This window comes from Amaranthus tricolor, chromosome 7, assembly GCF_026212465.1.
Source record: "Amaranthus tricolor cultivar Red isolate AtriRed21 chromosome 7, ASM2621246v1, whole genome shotgun sequence".
Classification (NCBI taxonomy): Eukaryota; Viridiplantae; Streptophyta; class Magnoliopsida; order Caryophyllales; family Amaranthaceae; genus Amaranthus; species Amaranthus tricolor.
In genome coordinates, this window is record NC_080053.1 from 5,505,676 (window position 1) to 5,531,630 (window position 25,955).

The following is a 25,955-nucleotide window of genomic DNA, read 5'->3' on the forward strand; positions in this document are numbered from 1 at the left end:
GTAGTGAAAAAAATAATAAAAAATAATTGAAGTTGTCTTGCGATGAGACGGCCTTAATAGAGAGCTAGTGAAAAAAATATATTAGCTATTGACGGGTTAATTCCACTATTTATCCATGTACAAATTTTCAATTGAGTTTATCTCATAGTGAAGTATAGTCTAAATTCAAAGAAATAAGTACTATTTTTTAAATGAGTTATTTTATTCAAAAATTTCCAAAATAAATATTTAAACATCTTATTTTCAAAATAAGCGTCTTTACATCTAAATTTATGTTCGGACTTTATTCACTATTATGAACAACGACAAGATTTGATAGTATAAAAAGTCAAAAAGAGTCCTAGAGTAATAACTAACAAAAGATCCCAAACTTTTTTTGACCATTGTTAGTGCTTTGACTAGTCATTACTTAGTTTGTTATTAGTCATGAAGAGCAAGTATTCTATAAAAATATATGAAAATGCTTGCCCTCAGTTCATCCTAAGTCTTGTCTCAACAAGTATTCAAAACATATGGTGATCCCAATTCGTAAGTTTAGTTAAGGTATATAACTCTAATATCTTTGTTTATGAATTAATTATTCATAATACTTTTTAATTTTATTTTATTATTTAATATACTTTATTTATTTGATGATCTTTGATTGAATTAATAATTGATTGAGTTAATTGATTTAATTAATTGTATTAATCTTTGTGTTTAGATGTGAAGCATTGATATTGTTCAAGAGTGATGTCACCGTAATTACGAAGTTGAATATGATTGAGATTAGAATGATTTTGATCCAAATTAAGTCGTCCCAAAAAATTTTTGGAGTTCTATGCCAACTTTATCATATAGACCCTTAAAGTTTACAAAAAAATATACTAATATGATAAAATCTTACCATTAATGAAACTTTCTATCCAACTAGCTTCTTTCTTAATAGTTCACGGATTTTGAAATAAATAATAATATTTGGCTCTTTATTACTTAATCTCGTGTGAAATAGTTGATATGTGCTTGCAGTAATTAAAATAATAAATAAAATGAGTATTAAATTTGATTTTTAAAGCCCCTCCGATAACAGGGTCCTGTGTTGTAGACAACTTTGCACGTGCTAATCGACGACCATAGATCCAAGTTATACGGGTAGGGTGTAGTTAATTTAGGTAGGTTTATCGGGAGGGCAAAATGGCAGAAAGATATCATACTAACCTCAATGAAGAGACATAAAAGCTACAAAGCGAGTTAAGACAGCTTGAAGAAGCGATTAAATAAAGTTTTGAATACGCATAGAAGTTAAGAAATGGAGATGATCATGAGGAAACCCAAAAAGTAATATCGGGTATTGAATTAGTTTTTTAGGAATAAAATGCTATGCGGTATGGTTTTATTTTATAAATGAATGTTGTAGTTAAAAACTCTTATTGAATATCATAATGAATTATATATCAAATTTTCAACAATATTTGGCCTATATTTTCATTGATTTATTTTGATGAGTTAATAGTGAATCAACTACTAAGCTCTGCAACACTTCAAGATTTTTATAACGATAATTTTAAATATTTTAATTACTTTTGGAGATTTTATAATTATATTAAATCGTTTTGAATTAGTTTTAATAAATTTCTTTCATATACAAATTTAAATATTAACATATTTATATTAAAAATAGATTTTGCTATTTTTAAAATAAAGAAGTTCGAAATAAAATTATTATTTTATTACAAAAATCTGTGACCACACGAAGAGAGTTTTCTTAGTTGGACCTTGCAAGAAGATGAATCTAGAACAATAAATAAACAAATAAAATAAGAAAAAAAAAGGATGAGTTAGGGTTTTAAGTGAGACTTTTTCCCTCACATTCTGAAAAAAACTCACGCCTCACACCTAGAGGTGTTCATTCGGGTGATCAGGTCGGTTCTGGACGGGTGTCATTCAGTTCAATTGTATTTCGAATCAGTTATTTTTCGGATGTGTGTTACGACGGGTCACAATCGGGTCAAGTCGGTTAGTCACGGTTCAGTTGAATATCAGTTATTTGAGCTATCGGGTTAGCATCGGTTCGGTGTCGTTTGAAGTTCGTGTCGAGTAGTCAATCGGTCTCGGACTGTCATCGGTTAATAATTGGTTCAGCTTTACCGGGTACAGATCGGGTTCGGGTATTATTTTCCAGTAGAATTCAGCTACGAAATACTAATTACTATAGATCGAGTCAATATCAGATTAAATTGTGAATAAGTGGTAATAGTTGTTATAATTGAGAGTATTAGTCACAAAAGTGGTGTAAATTGTCATTCGTATTTTAAAGATGATGGTGGATATTGTTTATATTATTGAGTATTATTGTTAGTTAATTGTAGTTTGGTCGTAGTTATTAGAGTTGAATACTATTATGGTTGAAGTAGGAAAAGCCATTGTTGTCATTATTATTGCAAATTATTAGAGAAAATGTTTCTTTTCATGTCCCTTTGTCATCATGCATAATTTTGTATGTTGTAGTAGATTATACCCCAACTTGAGGTTATCACTAACATCAACATCATTATAAGCTATTAGTTTAATATTGTTGTACAAGTGTTATTAGTTATGACATTACATGGTGATGTAGTTTTATAACTTAAGTCTCATAAGTTTAAAGATATGGTCATAAAGTACACATTGTTGTTGTGAAAACTTATTTGATCGTTGATTTAGTGGATGTGGAAGCTTCTTTGATTGTTGAATTAATGTCATAACTTATGAGCAAGTATAGATTGAATTTGTGAATTGGTTTAACATGTGTTAGAATAAGTGGAAGTTACTTTGAATGGGTGAATGATAGCTTGTTCTGGCATTCAGATGCTCTTAAGTGAAGACAAATAGTCTTATTAGTTCTACTTCAAATTTGTATAGGTTCCTAGTTCATAAGAGGGAGATAGAACTTTAGTTGAGTGATTATTGTGATTTTTGTCGTGCAGTGACGCTTGCAGGTACGTACACGCAGTAACTAACCCTTATATGCAATTTCCTTTAAGACATGATTGTTTATTGTGATAATATGCATTGTATCAAAACTATGAGGTACCTGTGAGTAAACTTTATATGAAGAGCTATCGATTATGAAATCCTTGAGCTTAGAATAGTTTAGAGAATAAGAGTGTTAGTAGAAGGCGGGGACCATCCCCTTATTTTTTTAAGAATTGGATTATATCTTACTTGGAGTTAAAATGACTCCTTTATAGGTGAATTTCATATTTTGTTTGAGTTGCTCAGTGGGTTTTGCTATCTCAGGGCACTCATTAATAGTAGAAAGTGGGAGTTATTCCTATTTGATAAAGCAGTAGATTATGATTAGATGGCGTGACTCAACTGGATTATGTCTAGTTGATTTAATAGTTCCCTAGGTGAGATCCGACAAGATCAATGTATGGGGGGTATGAGCATACTTTTATCATTGGGTACCGGATGACCGACATCGTCCCTTGACCGAGGTGTTACCACGTGGGCTTTGCAAACTCCAATATGGTGGCCTCTTCACTGGATTGGTGTCCCAATGTGTTATATTTTTCCCGAAGGTAGGATCCGAGAGGGTCAGCCGGAGGGGGTATGAGCTCATACTTTGCCATGGGTGTGGGATGGCCGATAACGCCCTTGGCCTTGTCACTATGCCATGAAGTAGAGAAAAGATCCACTAATACAAAGTTCATTCATTGAAAGAAAGTTATTCAATGATAGAAAGTTTACTCATTGATAGAACGTTTATTCGTTGATAGAAAGCTTACACATTAATAGAATGTTTACTCATTGATAGAAAATTTATTCATTGATAGACTAGTTCATGCTAGTGAGAAGTGCGCCTAAGTTAAGTTACCTCAAGGGGTTACCAATCCCAAAGATAGACTATGATCACACTTACTTTAGGATAGACAAGCTCTATAAGGTCATGTGTTAGGTAGTCTATTTAATGCCTTGGTTGAGTTAATACTACTCAAGTTTTACAAGAGTTTATGTTTTGAGAAGAGGAGTGTGAAGACTTGCATTTTACTTAGGAAAACATGGTTCGGGTTGGAGAGGACGTAATGAGATTAAGAAGTATAGGTGGATGATAAACGATTACTATTTGTTCTTGTGTCTTGTGAAACCATCTTATGTTGTTGTATAACATACTGTTATCTAGTAGTTTGGCCTTATTATATTTGATGTTAGTTACTGACGTGTACGTGTTTGTATTTCTGTTTGATTGTTTGATGACTTGCTATGATTGTCCTGCTATGACACATTGGCCTTTGGTTTGATGTTGAGCAGCAGGAGTATCATAGACAAGCGTAGCAGGTATTAGAGCTTCTTTTGCATTGCATTGCATTGGGGGAGAGTAATGAGGGCAAAGCATAACCTATGTCATACCATTATCTTTTGATTTTGTAGCTCTTATTTATCGTTTGTAAACATTGGTTTGTATACGTTTTCTTATGACGCCTTGTGTCCTCCTTTGTAATTTGTATTTTCCACTGCATAGTTTATAACTTTATATGATTTTAAAGAGTTAAGTCATTTTAAAATGCAAGCATTGACACTGGAACCACAATCCATGCTTGGCATGTTGATTTGAGAAGCCGAAGATGAATAATTCTGCCGTGGTGTGAGATTTTAAAGGCAATGATGCCTTAGATTAGTTTAATGTTTTTATTGTGTTAATTGCTCTACCACATGATCGATTTTTAGCACTAATGCTGCCGAAATTTCTATTCATAATTCTTAAAGTTTAATATTATTTTATTTATTTTATTTCAATGTAACACCCAAATTTTTCCCATCCTCTGCAGTTTTGGTATCGTAGAAGGGTCAGAAATTCAGGGGTGTTACAAAGCTCACGATGGATTATTTCATCGCTGAAACCCTAAAGCATTAATGACTCTAATATGAACACATTCAACATTAGATATGTATACAATTTGTGTAATAGTCTTATATAAGCTCAACAAAATATATAAAAATAGTATAATATATACAATAAAGTTTGTATAATGACTCTAATCTATACAATGTCCTAAACTAATCATCCTCATCTACATTTACATTTTGTATCTAAGATGTCCTAGTTCGTCTGCTATGGTAGTAAGAGGTTGTACTGTGTTGTGAGGGTAGTGGATAGAACTAGTATTAGACACCCGAAAAACTTGAGGGGACCCCACATCAAAATGTGGATAGGATAAGTAAGTCTCGTCCAAATCAACATCTGTAACTCGTTTTTTTGTATTATTTTTTAAACTTTATATATATATATATATATATATATATATATATATATATATATATATATATATATATATATATATATATATATATATATATATATATATATATATAGCAGATTGATTGTCATAATTTAACGTAATTGGAGCTAATTTGTTAGGAAATTTAGCTTTCCTGTAAGACTTCTATATAAAGTAGGATCGGTTAATAAAGTTTCCTTATGTGCAGAAAGCTTTAGTTTAGATGGTATGGGTGTTGCTACCTTTTTAAAGTTTTTGAAACCACCGGTAAGAAGGAGTTCTTCAGTGAACTTATGTTGATGTAAGACAACTCCTGATAGTAGATAGTGCATTTTTATCCCTAGAAAATACATTAGTTTTCTTAGGTCTTTAATGCTAATAACTTTGTTGAGGTGTGATTTGGTGTGTCTGATTTCTTATAGATCATTTCCAGTTAGGATAACATCATCGACATATGTGGCTAAACATGTCACTTTGGAGTCTTTCCTTTTAGCAAAAAGAGAATAGTTATTTATAGACTAAATGTATTCTTTTATTAATTCTTATGCTAATTTTGCAAACCACTGTCTTGATACTTGTTTCAAGCATGGATTTTTTTTGAGTTTGTAAACTCTGTTGCTTGGATTAGGATATTCTGGGTGAGATTTCATGTATACTTCTTCTAAATCTCTATGTAGAAAGGCATTGTTCACTTTTAGATGATTTAATGTCTATTTCTTACATGTTGCTACTGCTATTTAGCATCTTATAGTAGTCATCTTAACCACATGTGAGGATGTTTCATCATAATCAATGCCATGTTTTTTGTTGTACTTTTTGCAACGAGCCTAGCTTTATATCTTTCTAGACTACTATTTGCTTTGAGTTTTACTTCAATCACCCATTCTGATCCATTGGCCTTTTTGTTGAGTGGTAAAGGTACAATTTCCCATGTTTTATTTTGTTATAAGGCAAAAATTTATTTTTCTAGAACTACTTTCCATGAAGGATCAATTATAACTTCCTCATTAATATTTGTTTCTTTATGTTTGATTTGATCAACAGTGGCTTGTAAAGCCTGATATTGAACTAGTCCACACCAGTGAGCACTGGTTGACTATAGATACAATCACCCTAAGTACATACGTGTTTTTGTCTATCTTTGGCTCTTTCTAGGAGCATCTTGTCTTTGTTTAGATGCACTATCTATTGTTTAATAAAGATTTGAGGTATTTTCAATCTCCTTTTCATGAACATGTTCATGATTAGGTTCAGTGACAAGGACATGTTAAAAGGTTTATGGCTCTTGTGTTTCAGGATACTTATCTTGATCACAAAATCATTAAAGTTAGTTGGTAAGAAAAAATATTTTAAAACATGACTTGTCTTTCTATCATTTATGATTTGAAAGGGAAAGAAATGTTCATAATAAATAACATCTTTAGAGATGGAAGTAATTTTTGTTTCAAGGTTATAAACTTTGTAACCTTTCTTACTTGTTGAATATTCAATAAATACACTTTTTGTGCTCTTGATAAAAACTTGTGTCTTCTTCTTATTGAGGTGCTAATAAAGCAAAGACAACCAAACACTTTCATGTGATTACAAGATGGCTTGATGCCAAATAGTTTTTAATAGGGTGTCTTCCCTTTTAGAACAATAAGGGGCAACCTGTTGATAATGTGCACAATAGTTTGCACACAATCTCCCAAAAACTAATAGGAAATTTAGATTGAAATAGTAAAGCTCTTGCAGTCTCTAGGATATATTTATATTTTCTTTAAACCACCACATTTTGTTGGGGTGTATTACTACAACTAGATTTTTGTTTAATACCATGTTCAAAATAGAACTGTAAGCCTGAACCTCCTACTAGTTCTTTTGCATTACTAGTTCTAATGCATTTGACTTTGGAACTCAATTGATTCTCAATATAGAATAATAATTGTTTGAAAACTTTTGCAAAATCAAATTTACATTTGATGAGGTAAATTCAAGTCATTCTACTAAAATCATCTACAAGAGCTATGAACATTCAGTTCTTTGTCTAGTCAAGAATCTAAAAGTTCCCCATTAATCCATATGGAGATCGATATCTAGAGGTTTAAAATTCTTGGAATTAAACTTTAGATACATAGTTCTTGTTTGCCTAGCTTGAGGACATACAATACAAGATAGATCATCATTTGTTATTTTCAGATCTAAGTTAGGAAACAAAATTTGTAGTCTAAGAATAAGTATGTGGCCCATTCCTAAGTGCCATAATTTGGCCTTATCAATGATGTTGACATGTCTTGAGCTTGCACTAAGTGTATTACTCTTTTGTATTTCATGATGCACATTGTCATTATTTGCTATGTGTTCTAAAAACACAAACATACATTCTTTGACTTATTTATTTGTTATTAGCATCTGAATTAGAATGTTCAGTTGCTAATAACTTATTTGTTTGTTGTGAACTATTAATGTTTTCAGAATGATTGTTCTCGTATTTTTGTTTAAAGGGATCTAATTTTCGAAAATCCTTAGAATATTTTCTTTAGAAGAAGTAGGCAAGAAAAGTTGCTTTAGTACATAATTCTTCTTCCCATCATTAGCAATTTGATGGAGAAGAAGGTGTACACGAAAAGTTACATCTTTTGAAACACTTATGGTCTTAGTTTGTACATTGTACACTTTATAGCCTTTTTGGTTTGTTGAATAACCAATAAAGATGCACTTTTGTGCTCTTTGCAAGAATTTGTGTCTTTCTCTTTTTGAGTTACTAACAAAACATAAGCAACCATAATCTTTTAAATTGTCATAATTAGGATTCTTACCAAATATTTTTTCATTAGGTATTTTTCCTTCCACAACAAAAGACATTTTATTGATTAAGTGGAACAAACACACAACCACCCCAAATAAAGGAATAATGTATTGAAAGTATAAGGTTCGTGTTGTTTCTAAGATGTGCTTGTGCTTCCTCTCAATAACTCCATTTTGTTAGGGATGTCTGAACAATTAGATTGCTGATGAATACCTCTCTCAATGCATTATGTCTATGCTAATGCATTTAACCAACGTGTTTAATTGGTTTTCAATAAAGTAACAAACTATTTGAATATTTTGGCAAAATCAATTATTTTTAAAAAGGTAATTCATACCATCTTACTAAAGTCATCACCTATACCGATTAACATAGTACATCTTTACCTAGTTACATGTCTAAAGGGCCCCCAAATATCAATATGAACCTATTCTAAGGCTTTAAAATTTTAGACACTAACTTAGCATATGCATTTCTTTTTTGTTTCACTTAAGGGCAAATTGTATAAAAGATGCTTACGTTTATACTCTTTTGATCTATGTTAAGAAACAAAACACGCAATCTACTAAATGATCAATGTCCTAATCTCAAGTGTCATAGTTGCTTTGTTGAGTTTAGTGATTTGTATCACTTGGTTAGACTTGTAACAAAATCCCTCCTTTTTCTTTGTATGATCTAGTATATATTTCTTTGATGTAATACACTTAAAACAATGAAAAAGTAAAAGAAGTTTTATTTTCATGCTCTACTCTTTTTATCTTCTATTATGTCTTCTAGTTTGCATTTCATAGTAAACTTTATTAGGATTAGATAATAATAATATAAAAATGAAATTTTAATCTAGTGATTAAAAAGGTGTGATTTTTATCATCCAAGTAGGTAAAGATAAGAATTTTTTTATTAATTTTTCTAGTAAGAAAATATTCTTCCAAGTTCTAGTAGAAGTATTATTCCATGGAGGTGTCTTAATGTGTTATAGCATCGAGAAATGATAGCAGGATCATCACTCTTCAAACTCAGACTCCTTCACCCAATTATCTCGCGCTCTTGTTCCTCCATTATCGATCTTCGCACATCTCCTTCTTTCTCCTCTCTCCTTCATTTTCCTCTTTCTAATTCCATTGCATCCTCCACCATTTTCTCGAAAGCTAGGGTTTTAGCTATGTCGACTGCTTCAGGCGATAATATTTTCGGCCTCGTTCAGTTTCCTTTGTCTCCTTCTAGTTTTCTTAATGTCCAGAAAGGCGATATCACTCAGTGGTCCGTCGATGGCTCCTCCGACGCCATTGTTAGTCCTTTTCTGCTCCCTTTCTTTCTGTTTCGAATTTTGTTGTGTTTTGTCTGTGTGTGTGTTTGAAGTTCATTCGATCAACTACCCAATTAGTATTGGCTAGTTTTAAGCTGAGTATTTGAAACTTAAATTCGGTAGCTGCTCCATCATTAACAAAACTCTTAAAAGTTCATCATTTGTCGTTTTCGCTTATTTTGGTTGATGATTTGGTTGAAGAAGCATTTGCTTTAACGTCTTATAGGTTAATGCTGCGAATAAAAGAATGCTTGGTGGCGGTGGTGTAGATGGAGGTACCATTATCATTAATCAATGCTTTAAAATAACAAAGCAGCCAGGCATTTTTCAGAAACATATTAATATAATCTGCTTCCTTTTCTTTGTTTAGCCATACACAGAGCTGCAGGTCCAGAGCTGAAAGAAGCTTGTTATAAAGTACCTGAAGTTCGCCCAGGAGTTCGCTGTCCAACTGGAGAAGCAAGGATAACCCCGTATGTATTCAAGTGTCTTGTTAACACACTGTGTGACTAGTTTTATTTTTATGTTGGTCAGACGGATGTAATTTTATAATCTAGTAACATTTTCACGACACCATGCCTGCAGTGGTTTCAGATTACCTGCGTCTCATGTCATCCACACTGTGGGGCCCATATATGATGTTGACAGAAACCCAAAGGTTTCATTATCAAATGCTTATAGGTAAATAACATGGAACTTATTGAATCAATTTGAGATGATGAACTACACAATTGTGAGTTCTTATTATATTTGCATTTTGTCGAGTTCTATATATACTACAAAACAACAGCATGCCATTATCATTGTACAATATACCAACAATTTAGAAGGAACGATGATAAGAGATACTCCCTTGGTTATTGGCGCCTTCTCTTTTCCAACCAGAATAATGTATCTTGTAAATACAGTATCTGTAGTCCGTTCTCAATTTAATTCAATTAGCCTAATGTTATGCTATATTCATTTCTTCAACAGTCAAAGAATGTTAATGTCTTGTGTTGTCTTGCAGAAACAGTTTGCTTGTTGCAAAGGAGAATAATATTCGATATATTGCCTTTCCTGCCATATCTTGCGGTGTTTTTGGGTGAGTTTACTGAATTAAATTATCATAATGTTCCATTGTTCTATTATAGTGCTCAGCAGAATATACTTTTTCGGAAGTTTTCTTCAAAATTTGGAGGACTGTACTCGCCTATATGGATGCAATTATTTCCTATGTGTACTAGAAAATTACAATTTTACCGTCTGTATTGTGTTATCATGAAAAATTCTCTCTTCATGCGAAATTTTTTTCTTTCTTTGGTGTTAAAGACTAATGTGATCCATGATTTTGTTATCACAAGGGAACCTTCCTGCTTAGAGAGTGGTAAACCAAGGGCCGTGTGGGTGAATCCCCTCCTCATGCAATCGGGTCAATTTAATTTGCTCCATTATTTAAACTACATAAATCTTTTTAAAAACTTTTTTAGTCATTATGATATAGCTGTGCGCTGCTGAAAGCTAGAATGAACAAGAAAGATTATGGGATTAAATGATAGTTGTATTGCTTGAATAAACTCATTACAATGTTCATCTATTTATAAAAGAAGTGTTTTCTAACTTAAGACTTTAAAATTAAAGTAAATTGATACTAAGAACTAATTATATCAATTGATATCAATCAAATATATAGAATATTTATATGATTTTAGAATAATTTTATTTCCTAACACTCCCTCTCAAGTTGGGTCGTAAGATCTTCAACGCCCAACTTGGATAAAGTGTCTTCAAACACTTGTGTTGCCACTGCCTTGGTTAAGATATCAGCTAATTGATCCTTTGCCTGCACGAATGGGAGACTTATCATGTTTGCCTCTAAGTTGTCTTTGATGAAGTGTCAGTCAATCTCCACATGTTTGGTCTGTTCATGTTGAACAGGATTCTCTGATATTCTAATTGTTGTTGTATTGTCGCAATTAAGTTTACAACATTTCTTGGGTGGAAAATAATTTTGATAATTGTTTTTGAGCCATAAGACTTCAGCAATACCTTTTGTGATTTCTCTGAATTCTGCTTCAGCACTAGACATTGCCACAACCTTGTTTTTACTTCTCCAATTACCAAATTTCTCCGAACTATGGTAAAATATCCAAAAGTTGACTTTATGGTATCTCAATTTCCTCCCCAATCTACATCAGTGAAGGCATGTAGATCTACCACTCATACTGCATAGGCTAAGTCTGGTCGGGTGTGGGAATAGTCAATCAACTTCCCGACTAATTTTTGATATTGAGTTTGGTCTATCATCTTCTCTCCTTCAGCCCATGGTTCATCATCTAGGAGTATCGGCTTGCGTTCTAACATACCTATCTCTGTTAGTAGATCTAGAATATATTTTCTCTGAGAAATAAAAATACCCTTTTTTGATCTTGGTACCTCTTTTTTTGAAAAGTATTTAAGCTTTCGAAGAACCTTCATTTCAAATTCCTGAAAAAGTCTGCCTTATTTCTTCTTATTCATCTCCAGTAATGATCATGTCATCGACATAGATATGAGATAAGTAGTTCATTGTCCCCGTTTTTTAAGGAACGGGGTATGATCATAGTTACTTTGCCAATACAACCTGTACAATTTAATTCCTTATTCAACTGACTGATGAACAATAATTTATGTGATACGTTGGGAATAAAAAGACAATTGGGTAATTTAATTTCATCAGAATTATCAATAAGACCAAATTCCTCCTCTCTAACTTGTTCCCCATTAGCTGTTTGGATGAATTATGGTGGATTTATCCCTTTTTAAAAAATTTGATGGATCTTAGGTCATAGTATCTGTAGCCCTACAATCGAAAATTCAGTAGGCATTTTGGTCATAACAAGACAAACCACAAGACAAAATTTTGTTTTTAGCAGAATGACCCAATCTTTGGTCATTTGGTTGGCCCATATGTGAGGAGAGGCATATAAATGAGGCACTAGGGTTAGTGTCCTCATTTAATTTTCCCTCTTTGCTCTTGAAATATCCTGTAAACCCTTTAGGGTTTTTGGAGAGCTCTCCCCAACCTGCTTTAATGGTGGCGACAGTTGTGGGTGGTCCATTCATGGCACCTCTCTTTTCTTGTTCTAGTTCTTTGATTTCACTGATGCTGTATGAGGTGTTGCCTCTTTCTTAATCGAGTCTGCTTGGTAAGCCTTGCTCCACCGCAATGCGTACATCGAAGGTTGGTTTTATTGTCCTCTCGTCTCAAAGTGGGCTTTTATACTCGACCTTGTGGCGAATCCGCTCTCAATTCCTGCTGACTCGACGTGCGATGATGGTGTCCTGGATCTCATGATGCCCCGGCGTGAGATCTCCCTTCTGATGGTTGCATAGGCGACATCTACAGTGGGTAATGGGTCCAAATTGAGTAGGTCACTCTGATCTTTGTCTAATGACTCATCAATTCCTGCTAGAAATTGATAGAGGCGGGTTTGTTGAATGATACGGTTGTAAATAGTTGTCTTCTGAACAAAGCATCGGATTAGGTAATCTTTGATCAATCTCTTTCCTGATTGTGGCAAGTTTGCTTGAGAAATTGGTCTCGATACCTTTACATAACTCCCTTATTGTAGAGTAATCAAGAGACTGGTTTTGCAAATCTGATTCAATGTTATCCGGGATACTACATGGAATCACATTGTGCCCATTTTGCATATTCGTGATCCTCGGTTGATGGTGGGGAGGCAGTGATGTGATGTAGCCTGCCCCGCCTACCGATGCCAATATGCATTAGTTTGGACCACTTTGTTTAGTTTCTGTAGTTTAGTTTTTCTGTTTACTTCAATGGTTGGCTTATTGTTGTAACTGCGAGAGCAGTTGCACTAGGTTTTCCATTGTTTCTGGTGTTGAGGTTTTAATGGATTGGTTTTCAGTTTCCATGTTTAGGTAAATGATGACACCAACGTGTTTTTTTCCGGTCACAGAAAATTTTAACTGGGGCTTCTGATACCAAGCTAGAAAGAATAAGGAAGATTATTGGATTAATTGATAGTTGTATTGCTTGAATAAACTCATTACAATGTTCATTTATTTATACAAGAAGTGTTTCCAAACTTAAACTTTACAATCAAAGTAAATTGATACTAATTACTATAATCTGGGAACTAATTGATATCAATTGATATCAATGAAATATACAGAATATTTATGTGATTTCAGAATAATTGTTATTTCCTGACACTGAAGTGTTGGCTACAACTTTGAGTGCTTTTTTACATGGAAAGCAACTTCACATCTGCAGATATCCTTATGATGAAGCAGCCAGTGTAGCCATATCCACAGTCAAGGAATTCGCCAATGACTTTAAGGAGGTACCGATGTTTCTAATGATTCTGAGATACTTTTCTTTTACAGTTGTAATTTGGTTCTCTCATCTCCTTGTTAATCCAACAAAATAGATTGTTTTTCCAAATTATAAAATTCATCTTTCAATTTATTCATTTGGCCATTGACATGGCGCCAAGATTTGGAGATTTGGTTCCATCAACCTACAATTCCCCTCTTCCAAACGACAATGACAAAGCGTTAAAACCCCCCTTCCCAACAGGACAAAAAAAAAATATATTGTTTTCGTTGCAGCGTAGTTTATGGCTGGTGAATATTTGTATCATAATTCGGAACATAATCTATCAACTAGCAATACTTACATTGCTACATTGCAATGGCTGTCATACTTGTGTTACTATGATGACAAATGTACTTGATAATGCAGTAACATACTGATGAGGTTAATCTTATCCTGCAGGTTTATTTTATACTGTTCCCCGATGACATATATAATGTTTGGTTGGAGAAAGCAAAGTTAATTGTTGGAAAATAGAGTTATTATTGATTAACCTAAGTATGTTCCCAAATGTATTGATCGTCATAATTTGAAACTACTTTTGCAAGCTTTTGCTTTCTCTGCTCTGTTTTGTTCTTCTCAACTTATATATACTTGCTAATGAACTAAATTGAACCTCTGAAGTACTGTTTTTTTTGTTTTTTTTTAAAAACAAAAAAAAAACTTATCAAGTATTAATGTGTTTCATTGAATTTGCTATATTGTAGCAATTTTTTTTTAAGAGAATTTTTGAATGGTATAGATTAGTAAGAAAAAAGTAGAAATATATGAATGACAATAAAAACAGCAAAATGTACTTCAAAAAATAAAAAGAAGTAACAATTTAATTGGGACAAACAAAAATAAAATACATAGTAAGTCATTGAAAATTTGAAGTAAATAAGTAAAGTTATATAAAAAAAAATTCAAAACAAGCATTGGCAAAATGTATTTTTCAAAATAAGTACTTTTAGCCCGATGCTAAGGTATGAAGTTTGCTTTTTGTTACTAATAGTAGACAATTACTAAAATTGAGTCAAAAAAATCAGCCAAAAAATTATCCGCTCTTACTAACAGGGGGCAATTCACTTGATTTTTTTTTGACTTTTTTGACTTTTGAATGTGTAATTGACCGCTATTAATAACAGCACGCGATTGTTTCCCTATATACATTAAACAATTTTTTTATTCGCATATGGTTCGTTATTATTAACAGCGGCCGATTACTTAAACTAAGTCAAAAAGTCAGCTTAGAAAAATTATCTAGTTGCTACTAACAACGAATAAACTCCATACCTTAATATTGGGTTTAAAGTGCTTATTTGAAAGATAAATTTTACCAATGCTTATTTTGAGATTTTTTGTATAATTTTATTTATTTTGTTCAATTTTTCGTAATTCACTGAGATGAGAGAATGGGGAAATGTAACATATCGTATCAATTGTAACAAAAATGAAATATTAGTACATAGTATAATTAAGCGAACCATTTCTATAATGACTAATAACTCATTAGAGTTATTATAGCTTTTCTGATAGTCAATATTAAATGATGTTAATGATGATGGAAAGTTAGTGAAATTTAGATAAAGAAAATCTTTGAAAAGTTTATTTACCATGTTTGTTCTATTTTAACCTTTTCATTTTTCTTCACAAAATTATTCCGATACACTATTATTTACAAAAGTGATACTAAGAGGTAACGAAAAACTATCAAAAAAATTATGATCAAATTTCATCAGTATTGAAAGGACACTATACATTTTAAGAAAATTTACACTAGAAGTCATTCTCATTACTACAACTTAGTACCAATGACCAGATACACCGTTAGTCTTAAAAGAATCTTTAGCAAGAGTAACTACATAATAATTTATAAAAGCTAAAACTTCAAATATATAGTAGTAGGTCTAATTTGAAACGAGAATGGTTGTTCATTAGGCTTGCATCTATTTCTGAATAAGGTTTCTTCTATCCAAGATAGTGAGGTTAGTGATAGCTTCAAAATAAATACTTCCATAACCATTAAACGCAAAACGAGCAACCACATCTCAACGACTCCTTATCTGCTAAACCATCATAATGCAAGTCGAGTTTATGTCAAACCTAAATCCTCTAAGACGAATAATTCCTCAAAATTTTGTACATGCGCAAACCAAAGATCTGTCGTTCTTTCTAATGCTTCTCAACAAATGTTTGAATAGAACGGTCATACATAAAAGCCTACTGATATCTACACAAATCCATCTAAATTAACAATCATTCATCTTTGTCCTTTGATATAGTTCGAGAGAGCCGTCTAACGTTATCCTCATCGACAACTTTGTACTGCCTCGAAAATTTCTGGTGTATGGAACCTGCAAATTTATCAATAGGCTCTTCAAATCTGCTGTACAGAGCCGGAATTGTGACAAAAATAATAGCTCCTGCGTAAAACAAACAGCACACAAGTGAGGAAACACAATAGAGTACTGAAATATAGTATTGGGAGTCTGTTAAGCACCCGAGTCATACTAACCATCGTGAACGTGCAATATTTTCTATATTCATACGAAATTAATTATTTATTTTCCATTTCTATGGCTTATAATTCAAGGGGCTTCTTCTTGTACATCTGAACACATATTAAGAAAACTAGAGAAAACAATTTACTTGTACTATAATATCTAGATTTCCATCGAATTCCATAACAAATGCATCACTCTTTTAAAAAGAAAAAAGCTTTCAAATTTCAATAAATAAATATACAGTTAAAATTATTTATTGGCCAAAGTCAGTCATATGGCACTATGCCCAAACTAGATATTTTTAACAAGTTATACTTAATAGACACTCTACTACATCCCTAATCCAGGCATCTGGTCGTTCGATGACATTCGGCATAAAATTTTGTCACGTTATTGATCCTACGACAATAAATCTTAATATCATAGGTCCCAAGTCCCTTAAAGGTGGGATTCTGTCTTAAGTCAGTGACAAAAGCATAAAACAGTCGCATTCCAGAGTATGAATCATTTGATGATAAATGGTGTCAATGCCTACCTTGAGATGAAGGCTAAGTATACTTAATATACATACCCCATAAGTATTAGCTTAGAACACAAGTTTATACTAATTATATATTCATCAATTGCAGTAAGTTTATTCGGAAAAAATCGTAAACCAAATCAATCCAAACGAAATAAGAAATATGGTTTTGACATTTCATAATTTTGGTTTGGATTAGGTTTGAACATACTATGAACATTCAAACAAGAACATCCAACTTAATTCAAAAGACATGCATAATGGGGGCATAGCATTATGGTGTCATACCTTAATAACTAACAAACACATTCTGTTTGAAAAAAGATACTTGAGAAATTTCAGTTTATTTGTATCTTTACTTTGAGGAACTGTGATTTGGGTCTCCAAGAAACATATTTTCCTTGCTTACTCCACTATGAAGACCTATTCTCAAGGAGGAGAGTTAGGAGGCTTTGAACATTCAAACAAAACCGTCCAGCTTGATTCGTACGTCCTAAGAAAGTTCAAACTCAGTCGAAGTATTCCAAGAGACCGTTAGCACCAAGTTCAAAATTTTCCATTTCTGTTTTAGTTTGAATTTGTAGTTTAGGCAAAACTCTAAGTAGATTTGAACTTTCAGTTTTAAATTTTTAAATTTTTGGATGTATTATAAAATACAAATAGCCCATCTAGGAGATGAACTAAACAAGCATTGATTATTGAGAAAAACTTGACATTGTTTGTCTTTCTTTGTATTTAGTTAAATGCTTTTCAGATCATAACATCTAATTGTACATGTGTAACAGCACTTCAATAAATGGCAACATTGTAAATTGTAATTTTAATTCTAAGACAATAAAAGTTATGGCTTTGTGCATATAGCAAGCACCACAAAAAATACATCATACATTGTAAATTGTAATACAAAAACAAGGACAAATTTTCATACCTATATAAGCAAGTGTAGCGAAAGAATAAAAGCTACCAACAACAGAAAAGAGCCACAAAGCTGTCACCACCTGTGAAATGAAAACATTGTGATTGAAACTTTCATCCCCAAATGATTCAAATTAGTTTATTGGAACAGGAACTAATCAATTCAAAAGATGCACAAAATCCCCTCAATAAATATACAGATGAATCTCAACATGCCAATAAAAAGAAGATTTTCATATGTAATGGAACACTATAGAACATTCCATCATATCCCAATGCCATTGATTAGAGCGATGAAATGGTAAAAAAAAAAAAAAAAAAAAAAAAAAAAAAAAAAAAAGAGAGATTTAGTTTTGAGGTAATACATATGATACATGCTAGAGCTAGGAAAAGGCTGCAGCTTTCATTGATCTTTTCTTATGATGGTTAGAGACATAGGAGAAAGGAAATTTCCACCTTTTCTCCATGTAAACACAAGCTGAACTTTTTTTATACAGAAAAACATTTATTGACGAGGAAATACGTCATACATCAACGGGATGAGGACTCTCTAGAAGCAATTAAAGATAGCAACAATATCCCATTCCAATTACATCTACATAAATCATCGAGAGAGCAATGGTTAAAAAATCCATGTGCCTTACCCAAAATGATGCCAAACATACCACCTTCTCCCATAGCACCTCAACCTGTACAAATTGATCTAAATTTTCCTACCCCTATCTAACCATATAGACCATAGAATAGAAAAGGGACAAATCACCCACAGCTCTTTAAGATCATTATCATGTCCCAAAACACAATGATTAATCAAAATAAAATCTTCAATCCTTCTCGTAGCAACCCATTCTTCACTCACCCTTGATCTAAAACAACCTTTGCCTTAGTTCTCTCGTTAAATTGCAATGGGAAAAATAAATGATCATTATCTTCTCCATTCTCACAACATAAAATACACCAATGGGGATTTAATGTCTTACAAGGTTTCCTTAACTGAAAGTTCTCCATTGTGCTCAACTTCTCTTTGACTACTAGCCATACAAAAGCCTTGATCTTTTTAGGGACCTTAGCTTTCTAAATTTGTTTAGCCAAAGGAAAAGAAAGAGACTTATGGGGATGAGAAACCAAGTTTGCATAAAAAGAAGCGGAAGAGAAGTATTTTTGATGAATTTGTTAAATATATCGATACTTCATACAATACTATTGCTTCTCATGGTGCACAACTTGCCTCACCAGAAGCTATTACTTAGTTCTCATTCTTTATATTCCAGTAGAATAGTTTGTTATATTGTTTGTTATAGAAAGGACATGTCATAGCTAGTTTGTTAGGCATATAGTTTGTTAGCTTTCTTTTTCTCTCTCTGATATATAGCACTTGTATATATAGACTCATTTGTTTTTTATGTAAATAATCAATACAGAATGTTTTCTCTTTCCTTCTCCTCCATAATACTCTCCATTGTTGTGCTAAACTCACCATTTTATCAGACTAGAGATCCAAATTCTTAAATCATATTTAATTGATGGACCGATAACTAGGATAACGCATCATCATTCCGTTACCGCAATCGCGACCATTACCGTTACCGTTACCGCATTATCAACAATGCTATCTAATAAATTTTACTATGTAGTATAATAATTTAAAATTTCAAATACTCCATGTTATTCTTTTCAGTTGTCGTATTTTTGCAATTCACACTATTCATTAATCACTCTTAGTTTATATTTTATTCTTAATCGTGACACATATGGTTCAAACCCCTTACCATGTGCGAAGAAGTTGGAGCGCACAAACCACTTACGCCTCATTTTGCGAATTGCTTGTAATGCGTTTTGTAATATATATATGAGATTTTAGTTTTTCTTTTAATTTTTGATATTATTATCTTGTTTTAGTAGTATGGGTTCAAGTGAACCCATACTAAAACCACCACTATTAAAAATTCAACCCCCCTACAAAGCAGGTAGATGTAAGGGGGTCACCAAACAGACAATTTAGGGAGCTGGCAATAGGACCTTATGCATCAGCGCGAAGCAGACAGAAGCAACTACGGTAACGCATATATAATTTTCTAATATCAGCCATTATTTGAACTCATTCGTTTGAAATTCCTTACATAATTCTTTAATAATGGCCTACTAGGGAAGCAAATGGATAAGGCTTAAAGCAATCACAACAGAATGAGCATAACAAAAAAAAATATATTGACTTTTTATGCTCTCAGAAATAGGTTTCATACCATAAAGAACAGTCTAAAGTCCTTGCCAAGGGTGATATCATGTGCCATCAACAGAAAGTAGTTCACTTTGACACGAAAAGAAGCAGCAGCAGAGGTGATCAAATCTTCTGACAACTCTAGTTCAGGCAGCTCTTCCAGCGGTCTGCAGAAATATAAAGAAAGCCAGTCATAATCTTATACATGAAGCTGATTAACAAAAAGAACATGGACAGGAAATTATCAAAAAAGAAAAGAAAGGGCAGGGGAAGCCATACCTATTTGTCATGACACAATAATTTGCACGAATGAACAGTAACACTACCAAGATAAGCAGAACATCTGAGCATATTGATAAGAATGGCAAACCGGACCGCTCAAATAATAGCCACACAGCAGTAGCCATTATTATAACAACAATTGACACATGCCATTTCTTCCACAATATCACATCAGCAGCTAAGCACATGAAACGACGCAAAATGACAAACATAAGTAACTTTAACAACATAAGAACCTTTCAATTCAAACAAATAAGTCTGCACATCAATGTTTAGCCTAGAAATTGCTCTTAAGTGTAGAAAAGCTGTCCATATAGCATCATCTTAGGCTCAGCCCTGATCACACAACAGAGTTAGGAGAGAAAGTTCGCAGCATTTCATCTTTCACCTAAAGTTAATTAGCATAACTTTTTCCCACTACAACATTCCAGAAACCTTCAGAAACTATAAAACTAAGTACTGACACACAAGAAGACCAAAATTCATTCCTGTCCAACAAACAAGACGTCATCACTCACGGTTTCATGTGGTGTAAACATAATGAAATGAATAATTTTAACCACCTACATTCCTCAAAAAACTAAGGAACATAACACTTATGCATCAGATCCATGCCGACAAGAGAAATAGTCTGGATTATGGGTCATCTTACAGGATAATCTCAATTCTCCAAAACCAGCAATCAAACAACTAACAGGCAAGATAACATGATTTTGAGTCAATTGCAACTCGATAAAATTGATCATGTTCAATGCACTACTTGAAAATGCCTTTGCATAAGCATGAAGGTGAAAAGAAAATCGGTATCATTTGGTGCATGAGAAAAGACTAGCCATACATGATAGCATGCTAATTGATGGATTCAGAGTAACACAAAGAAGGACTTTTTAACAGGAAATATTTACTCCCTAAATTTTGAATTAAATTTAAACTTCCATTCCTATAATTCCACCTCATTCGTGTCCGGTTAAGTCATTCTTCCACTCTCTTTCTCTAACATCAAATGATTCTTTCATTCTCTCCACCAATCCATGATTCTTCCTACCGCCCCTATAAGTAAACATCTTGCGAAAGGATGAAGTTTAACGAGGAACCATATTGCAAACTATCACCCACATCACTCTTTCGCGACTATATTGTAAAGGTTTTGAGCTTACCGCCACCAAAATATTGTTCGTGAAAACAGCAAACCTGACTGCAAATATTCGTTTTACGACTGTTGTGAGTTATCGCAACTGTGACCAAATCATCATTTTTGCACTATGCAGAAAGCTTAAAAGGGTCCAAGTCTCTGTACGACACAGACTGAAACTCTAGCTAGAATAACCACAATTTCACATTTTGAACATTATCGAGGATTCCTAATTTCCAACAAATGCAATTTGCATATGAAGAATCAACAACAATGCCCAAAACTTAGTCCAACCATAAATCAATCAAGTGGTTATCCACATGATTCTACTAATCCATTCATTCGGATCATCTATCATCACAAATAAAATATAGAGTACTTTGAAAACAATCACACCAATTAGAAGAAAGATAATTCAGTTAAAAATGAGAAATATACCTTGACCACCTCCCATTATCTGATGAATTGGTTTCTGTCGACCAAACAAACGGTAAACTGAACCACAAGATGTTGAAGGAATACACACATTCCTCTTTTGTTCTCCATCAAGCTCACTATTATTATTGTGATCTAAATTCTCCATCTTTGGACATATAAATTAAAATAAATAAATAAATAAACCCTAAAAAATTGCTACCTGAATTGAATCAAACAACAGAAATGATACGCCAAATTAAAAGTACAGAACTAGAGAAAATAAATAAACAAATTAACATTTTTTTTTCTCCAAAATTAGAAGGAAAAAAATGTAAATGACCCGCTTATTTTTTGGGAAACTTACTTTGGGCGACGCATTTGATGAGAAATGGGTTCAAGGGTGCTTAAGCCATCAATGGAGTTCTGAGCATAGTATTTATTCAACACCAAAACTTGGTCAAGACCATCTCAAATACCAATAATGGGTCGGTTCAATTAACGCGTCTAACAATATCACACGTTTTTCCTTATTTTTTTTATTTATGGGATATTTATCAATGTTGACTTTAAGGTATTAATTTCAACGGAAAGTAATACTTTAACATATTAATTAAGTAAAAAATTTCATTTTGAACATATAAGTGATCAATTTTGACGTTAAACTGATCAATTTCTACCTAAATATGGTTCTGTTTTACAATTTTAGAACGAAGTTATATAAAATTGTATTATTCTATCATTCTATTGATGAATTTCAAACAACAAATAAATAATCAATACAACTATCAATAATAGTGTTAAAACTATTAACATATTAAATTTGAACTAAATTCTATACAATATATGTATATAATTTGAATACTTATTTTTAAAAGGATAATTGAAGATTAGAAGTTCAAAATTGAGTTAAATTATAAAACATAATTGTTAAATTATATGTCATAATTTAACTATTAACATATTCAATTTGAACTAAAACCTATACAATATCTTTATAGACTTTGAAATACTTATTAAAAACAATAAGCAATATGTTCAAAATTGAGTTGGATTATAAAACATCAATTGTCAATTTATGTGTCATAATTTAACTATTAACATATTCAATTTGAACCATTTACAAATATATATATATATATATATATATATATATATATATATATATATATATATATATATATATATATATATATATATATATATATATATATATATATATATAAACGTGTTGAGGAAAGAGTAATATAACTATTATTGATCGATGATTAAAGAGTACAAGTACTTGTATTGTATAATGTTTTAACACTATTATTGATAATATTATTGATCATTCATTTGTTATTTAAATTTCATCCATATAATGATAAATAATACCATTTTATTAACTTTGTTCTCAAATTGTGAAACAGAACCATATTTAGGTAGAAATTGATCAGTTTAACGTCAAAATTGATCACAAATAGGTCAAAATTGAAAATTTTATGTTAATTGATCTGTTTAAAGTTTACTAAGTTGAAATTGATACCTTTAAAGTCAAAATTGATACTTTTAAAATTAAAATTGAAAAATGCCCAAAAAATAAAAAAAAACCGAGAGAAAGTATGTGAGGTTGATATACGCGCAAATTAAGCCGATCCACTCTTAATCTCAATTTGAGACGAACTCTGCCAAGACCAACTGTTTATTCAACCGATTGAATCGGTAACCCAAAATCTACCTTGTTTTATATCAATAAATTCTTTTCCTGGGTTTGACCCAAAATGGAAATGTAGGGGTATGATTAACATTTTGTTGATTTTTAATTAGGAAAAATTATGAGAATAATATAATCTTTTGCTTATTTTCCTATAATAATATTAATTTTTGATTAATTATAAATAATATTGAGGGCTGTTCCCCTAGAATATTCCTAACATTTTAAAAATCAAATTATAGGAGATTATATGAGAAAAAAATTTGGTAAATAGTTAATAAACTAAAGCTGGTATTATTCTAGGAAAAAACCCTCTAAGTTGATATTATTCATGTTTAATCAATAGTTGGTATTATTATAGGGAAATAAACGAATAATACTATATTATTCGCAATAGTTTTTCCTTTTAATTATTAATTATTTTAATTAATATGATTAATGATTAATAATTTAAAGTCTAAATCCCTGTAAGAACTCATCAGCCAGGCTAAAAGTCTAAAGTCTAAACCTAACATTTTGTTCGAAACTGCGAACCCAGAACCCATCAATGGAAAATAAAGGGATAGTCATAGTACACAAAAAAGAATAATTAATTAATTAGGAGTTTGGGGAAAACTAGAAAGTACGATTTGATAATTATTATGGTTAGTCGTTTACCAAGCTGAAAATACAATCCTTAAACATCGACATTCTTTTTATTTTATCGTCACCTCTTGATCCAAATATGAATCGTCCACAAGTCAAGACAAGTCAAGAAGCCAAGATAAGCCAAGCTAAGACAAACCAAGGAGAGTACATGGCTGAAAAACCTACTGATTTGATGCTCACTGACTTAATGACTACACCTACTGAACCTACTGATTTGGACGTGACAAATAAGGAGGGCCAGATCTAATCTATACCAAACATGAATATCCAAGCATGGCAAAGCCAGGTGGAATCAATGGGGAACCTCACAGCAACGTTTGAGCAAAACAGAAGCAAGCATTCTGATCAGCAGACCACAGAACAAACAGAACATCAAACCGTCTGTCAGCCCACCTTGCATTGCATTGAGAACACCACCTACTGCATAGATAGACGTGGGAACCTGGAAGATGGCATCTCTATACATGGACCAAGAAGCCAGGGCCCAAGAACCTTGCTGACTGTACTCACGGAAGCCACAAACTGAGCTGCAAGGTCTCCTGTTCGACAGTTTTGTAATACAGCTGATACTTAGAATAATTAGGTTGTTTTATCTTCTATTTTGTCTTTGTTTGTATGACACGCGCTTGAGTAATAAAGCACGGAGGTAGTTTTATCTGTTAGGCGCCAAATATGGGCGTTAGAGTCCTATAAAAAGGGCTAACCTCATTTGTATCAAACGTTTTTCAGATTTCAATACAGATTTTTCCTTCAAGTAATTGTTGTTTCAATTGTTGTTCCGTGAGAGTCCTTTGTGAGTGAAAGCAAAGTGAGTTTCCGGGTTATTCCACGGCACAAGGACCACTCCTTGGAGTTCTGGCCAACCTCTTGTTTGTAGGAGGTGTATATGCATGTGTCATTGTGTCCAGATTGGGGTTTGACATTGGTTCTTGGTAGAATTCAACGTGTTCATGGAACATTCAATCTCATACACGCATCACCTCTATTTTAATTAATTTAATAATAATACTAATAATAATAATAATAATAATAATAACAATAATAATAATAAAAATAATAATAATGATAATAAAAATAAAAATAATATTTTAAATAAAATAAATAATAATAATAATATTAAAATAAATTAAAGGGGTGAGTCGCACAAAACCCGCAACTCGGCCGCGCCTCGGTCGCACGTTTTATGCGACTGAGCCGCAACCGAGTCGCAGGTTTTGTGCGACTCACCCCTTTAATTTTTTTTAATAATAATAATAATAATATTTAAAAAAAATAAAAATTAAAGGGGTGAGTCGTGCGCGACTCACCCTTTAATTTTTTTTATTTTTTATTTTTTAAAATTTTTTTTAAATATTATTTTTATTATCATTAATATCGTTATTATTATTATTATTGTTATTAATATTATTATTATTATTATTATTATTATTATTATTATTATTATTATTATTATTGTTATTATTTTTTTAAAATATTATTTTTATTTTTATTTTTATTATTATTATTTTTATAATAATAATAATAATTATTATTATTATTATTATTATTATTATTATTATTATTATTATTATTTTAAATTTTGTTTTTATTATTATTATTATTATTATTATTATTATTATTATTGTTGTTGTTGTTGTTGTTGTTGTTGTTGTTGTTGTTGTTTTAAGTTCAGGGATATTTTCGTTATTTCATTAATATAGAGATGACGATAAAATAAAAAAAGGGTGATGTTTAGCAATACCGAGCTGAAAATTGAAATATTCATTTGATGGTCAACATGCGTCTTTAAAGGGTAAAAATCCTTCTAGAATGTAGACTCAAATTTTGCTTGTTTGACAATTTTTTAAATATAAAGTCTAACGTTTTCTGCAAGGGTCACTTTAGCAATCACAAAGAATTAACACACGGTGACTATATAGAAAAGTCTAAATTACATTATATTGAATT

The 25,955-nt window shown here is 31.9% G+C and overlaps 2 protein-coding genes across 4 annotated transcripts; one reads left to right on the top strand and one right to left on the bottom strand.

Moving 5' to 3' along the window:
• The first annotated feature begins 8,949 nt into the window (after positions 1-8,949).
• On the top strand, positions 8,950-14,389 carry LOC130817599 (uncharacterized). The gene is made up of 7 exons (XM_057683400.1): positions 8,950-9,316; positions 9,561-9,609; positions 9,705-9,807; positions 9,920-10,015; positions 10,344-10,418; positions 13,596-13,665; positions 14,100-14,389. The coding sequence occupies exons 1-7, from the start codon at positions 9,017-9,019 to the stop codon at positions 14,172-14,174; spliced, it is 768 nt and encodes a 255-aa protein (XP_057539383.1). The 5' UTR covers positions 8,950-9,016; the 3' UTR covers positions 14,175-14,389.
• A 1,217-nt stretch (positions 14,390-15,606) lies between these two features.
• Positions 15,607-22,145, bottom strand: LOC130817600 (reticulon-like protein B16). 3 transcript variants are annotated; one of them, XM_057683402.1, is made up of 6 exons: positions 22,032-22,145; positions 21,689-21,833; positions 20,116-20,296; positions 19,862-20,003; positions 17,632-17,701; positions 15,607-16,102 (listed from the first exon to the last, which is right to left on the bottom strand). In XM_057683402.1, exons 2-6 carry the CDS (start codon positions 21,831-21,833, stop codon positions 15,936-15,938), a joined length of 705 nt encoding a protein of 234 aa, XP_057539385.1. In that variant the 5' UTR covers positions 22,032-22,145; the 3' UTR covers positions 15,607-15,935. The 3 variants fall into 3 exon arrangements, with proteins under 3 accessions (XP_057539385.1, XP_057539384.1, XP_057539386.1); XM_057683403.1 differs by lacking the exon at positions 15,607-16,102 and adding an exon at positions 16,109-17,196 and having other exon boundaries at positions 22,032-22,090; XM_057683401.1 differs by lacking the exon at positions 22,032-22,145 and having other exon boundaries at positions 21,689-22,025.
• Between the last annotated feature and the right edge of the window lie 3,810 nt (positions 22,146-25,955).

Bases quoted from the DNA above. Each gene is read 5' to 3' on its own strand.
- LOC130817600 (XM_057683402.1), bottom strand. From the start codon at position 21,833: ATGGAGAATTTAGATCACAATAATAATAGTGAGCTTGATGGAGAACAA. The intron at 20,004-20,115 runs GTATGGCTTCCC...ATATTTCTGCAG, and splicing joins TATTGTGTCATGACAAATAG to ACCGCTGGAAGAGCTGCCTG. The intron at 17,702-19,861 runs GTATGAAACCTA...TTCATTTCACAG, and splicing joins ACTTTAGACTGTTCTTTATG to GTGGTGACAGCTTTGTGGCT.
- LOC130817599 (XM_057683400.1), top strand. From the start codon at position 9,017: ATGATAGCAGGATCATCACTCTTCAAACTCAGACTCCTTCACCCAATT. The intron at 9,610-9,704 runs GTACCATTATCA...TTCTTTGTTTAG, and splicing joins TGGCGGTGGTGTAGATGGAG to CCATACACAGAGCTGCAGGT. The intron at 9,808-9,919 runs GTATGTATTCAA...CCATGCCTGCAG, and splicing joins GGAGAAGCAAGGATAACCCC to TGGTTTCAGATTACCTGCGT.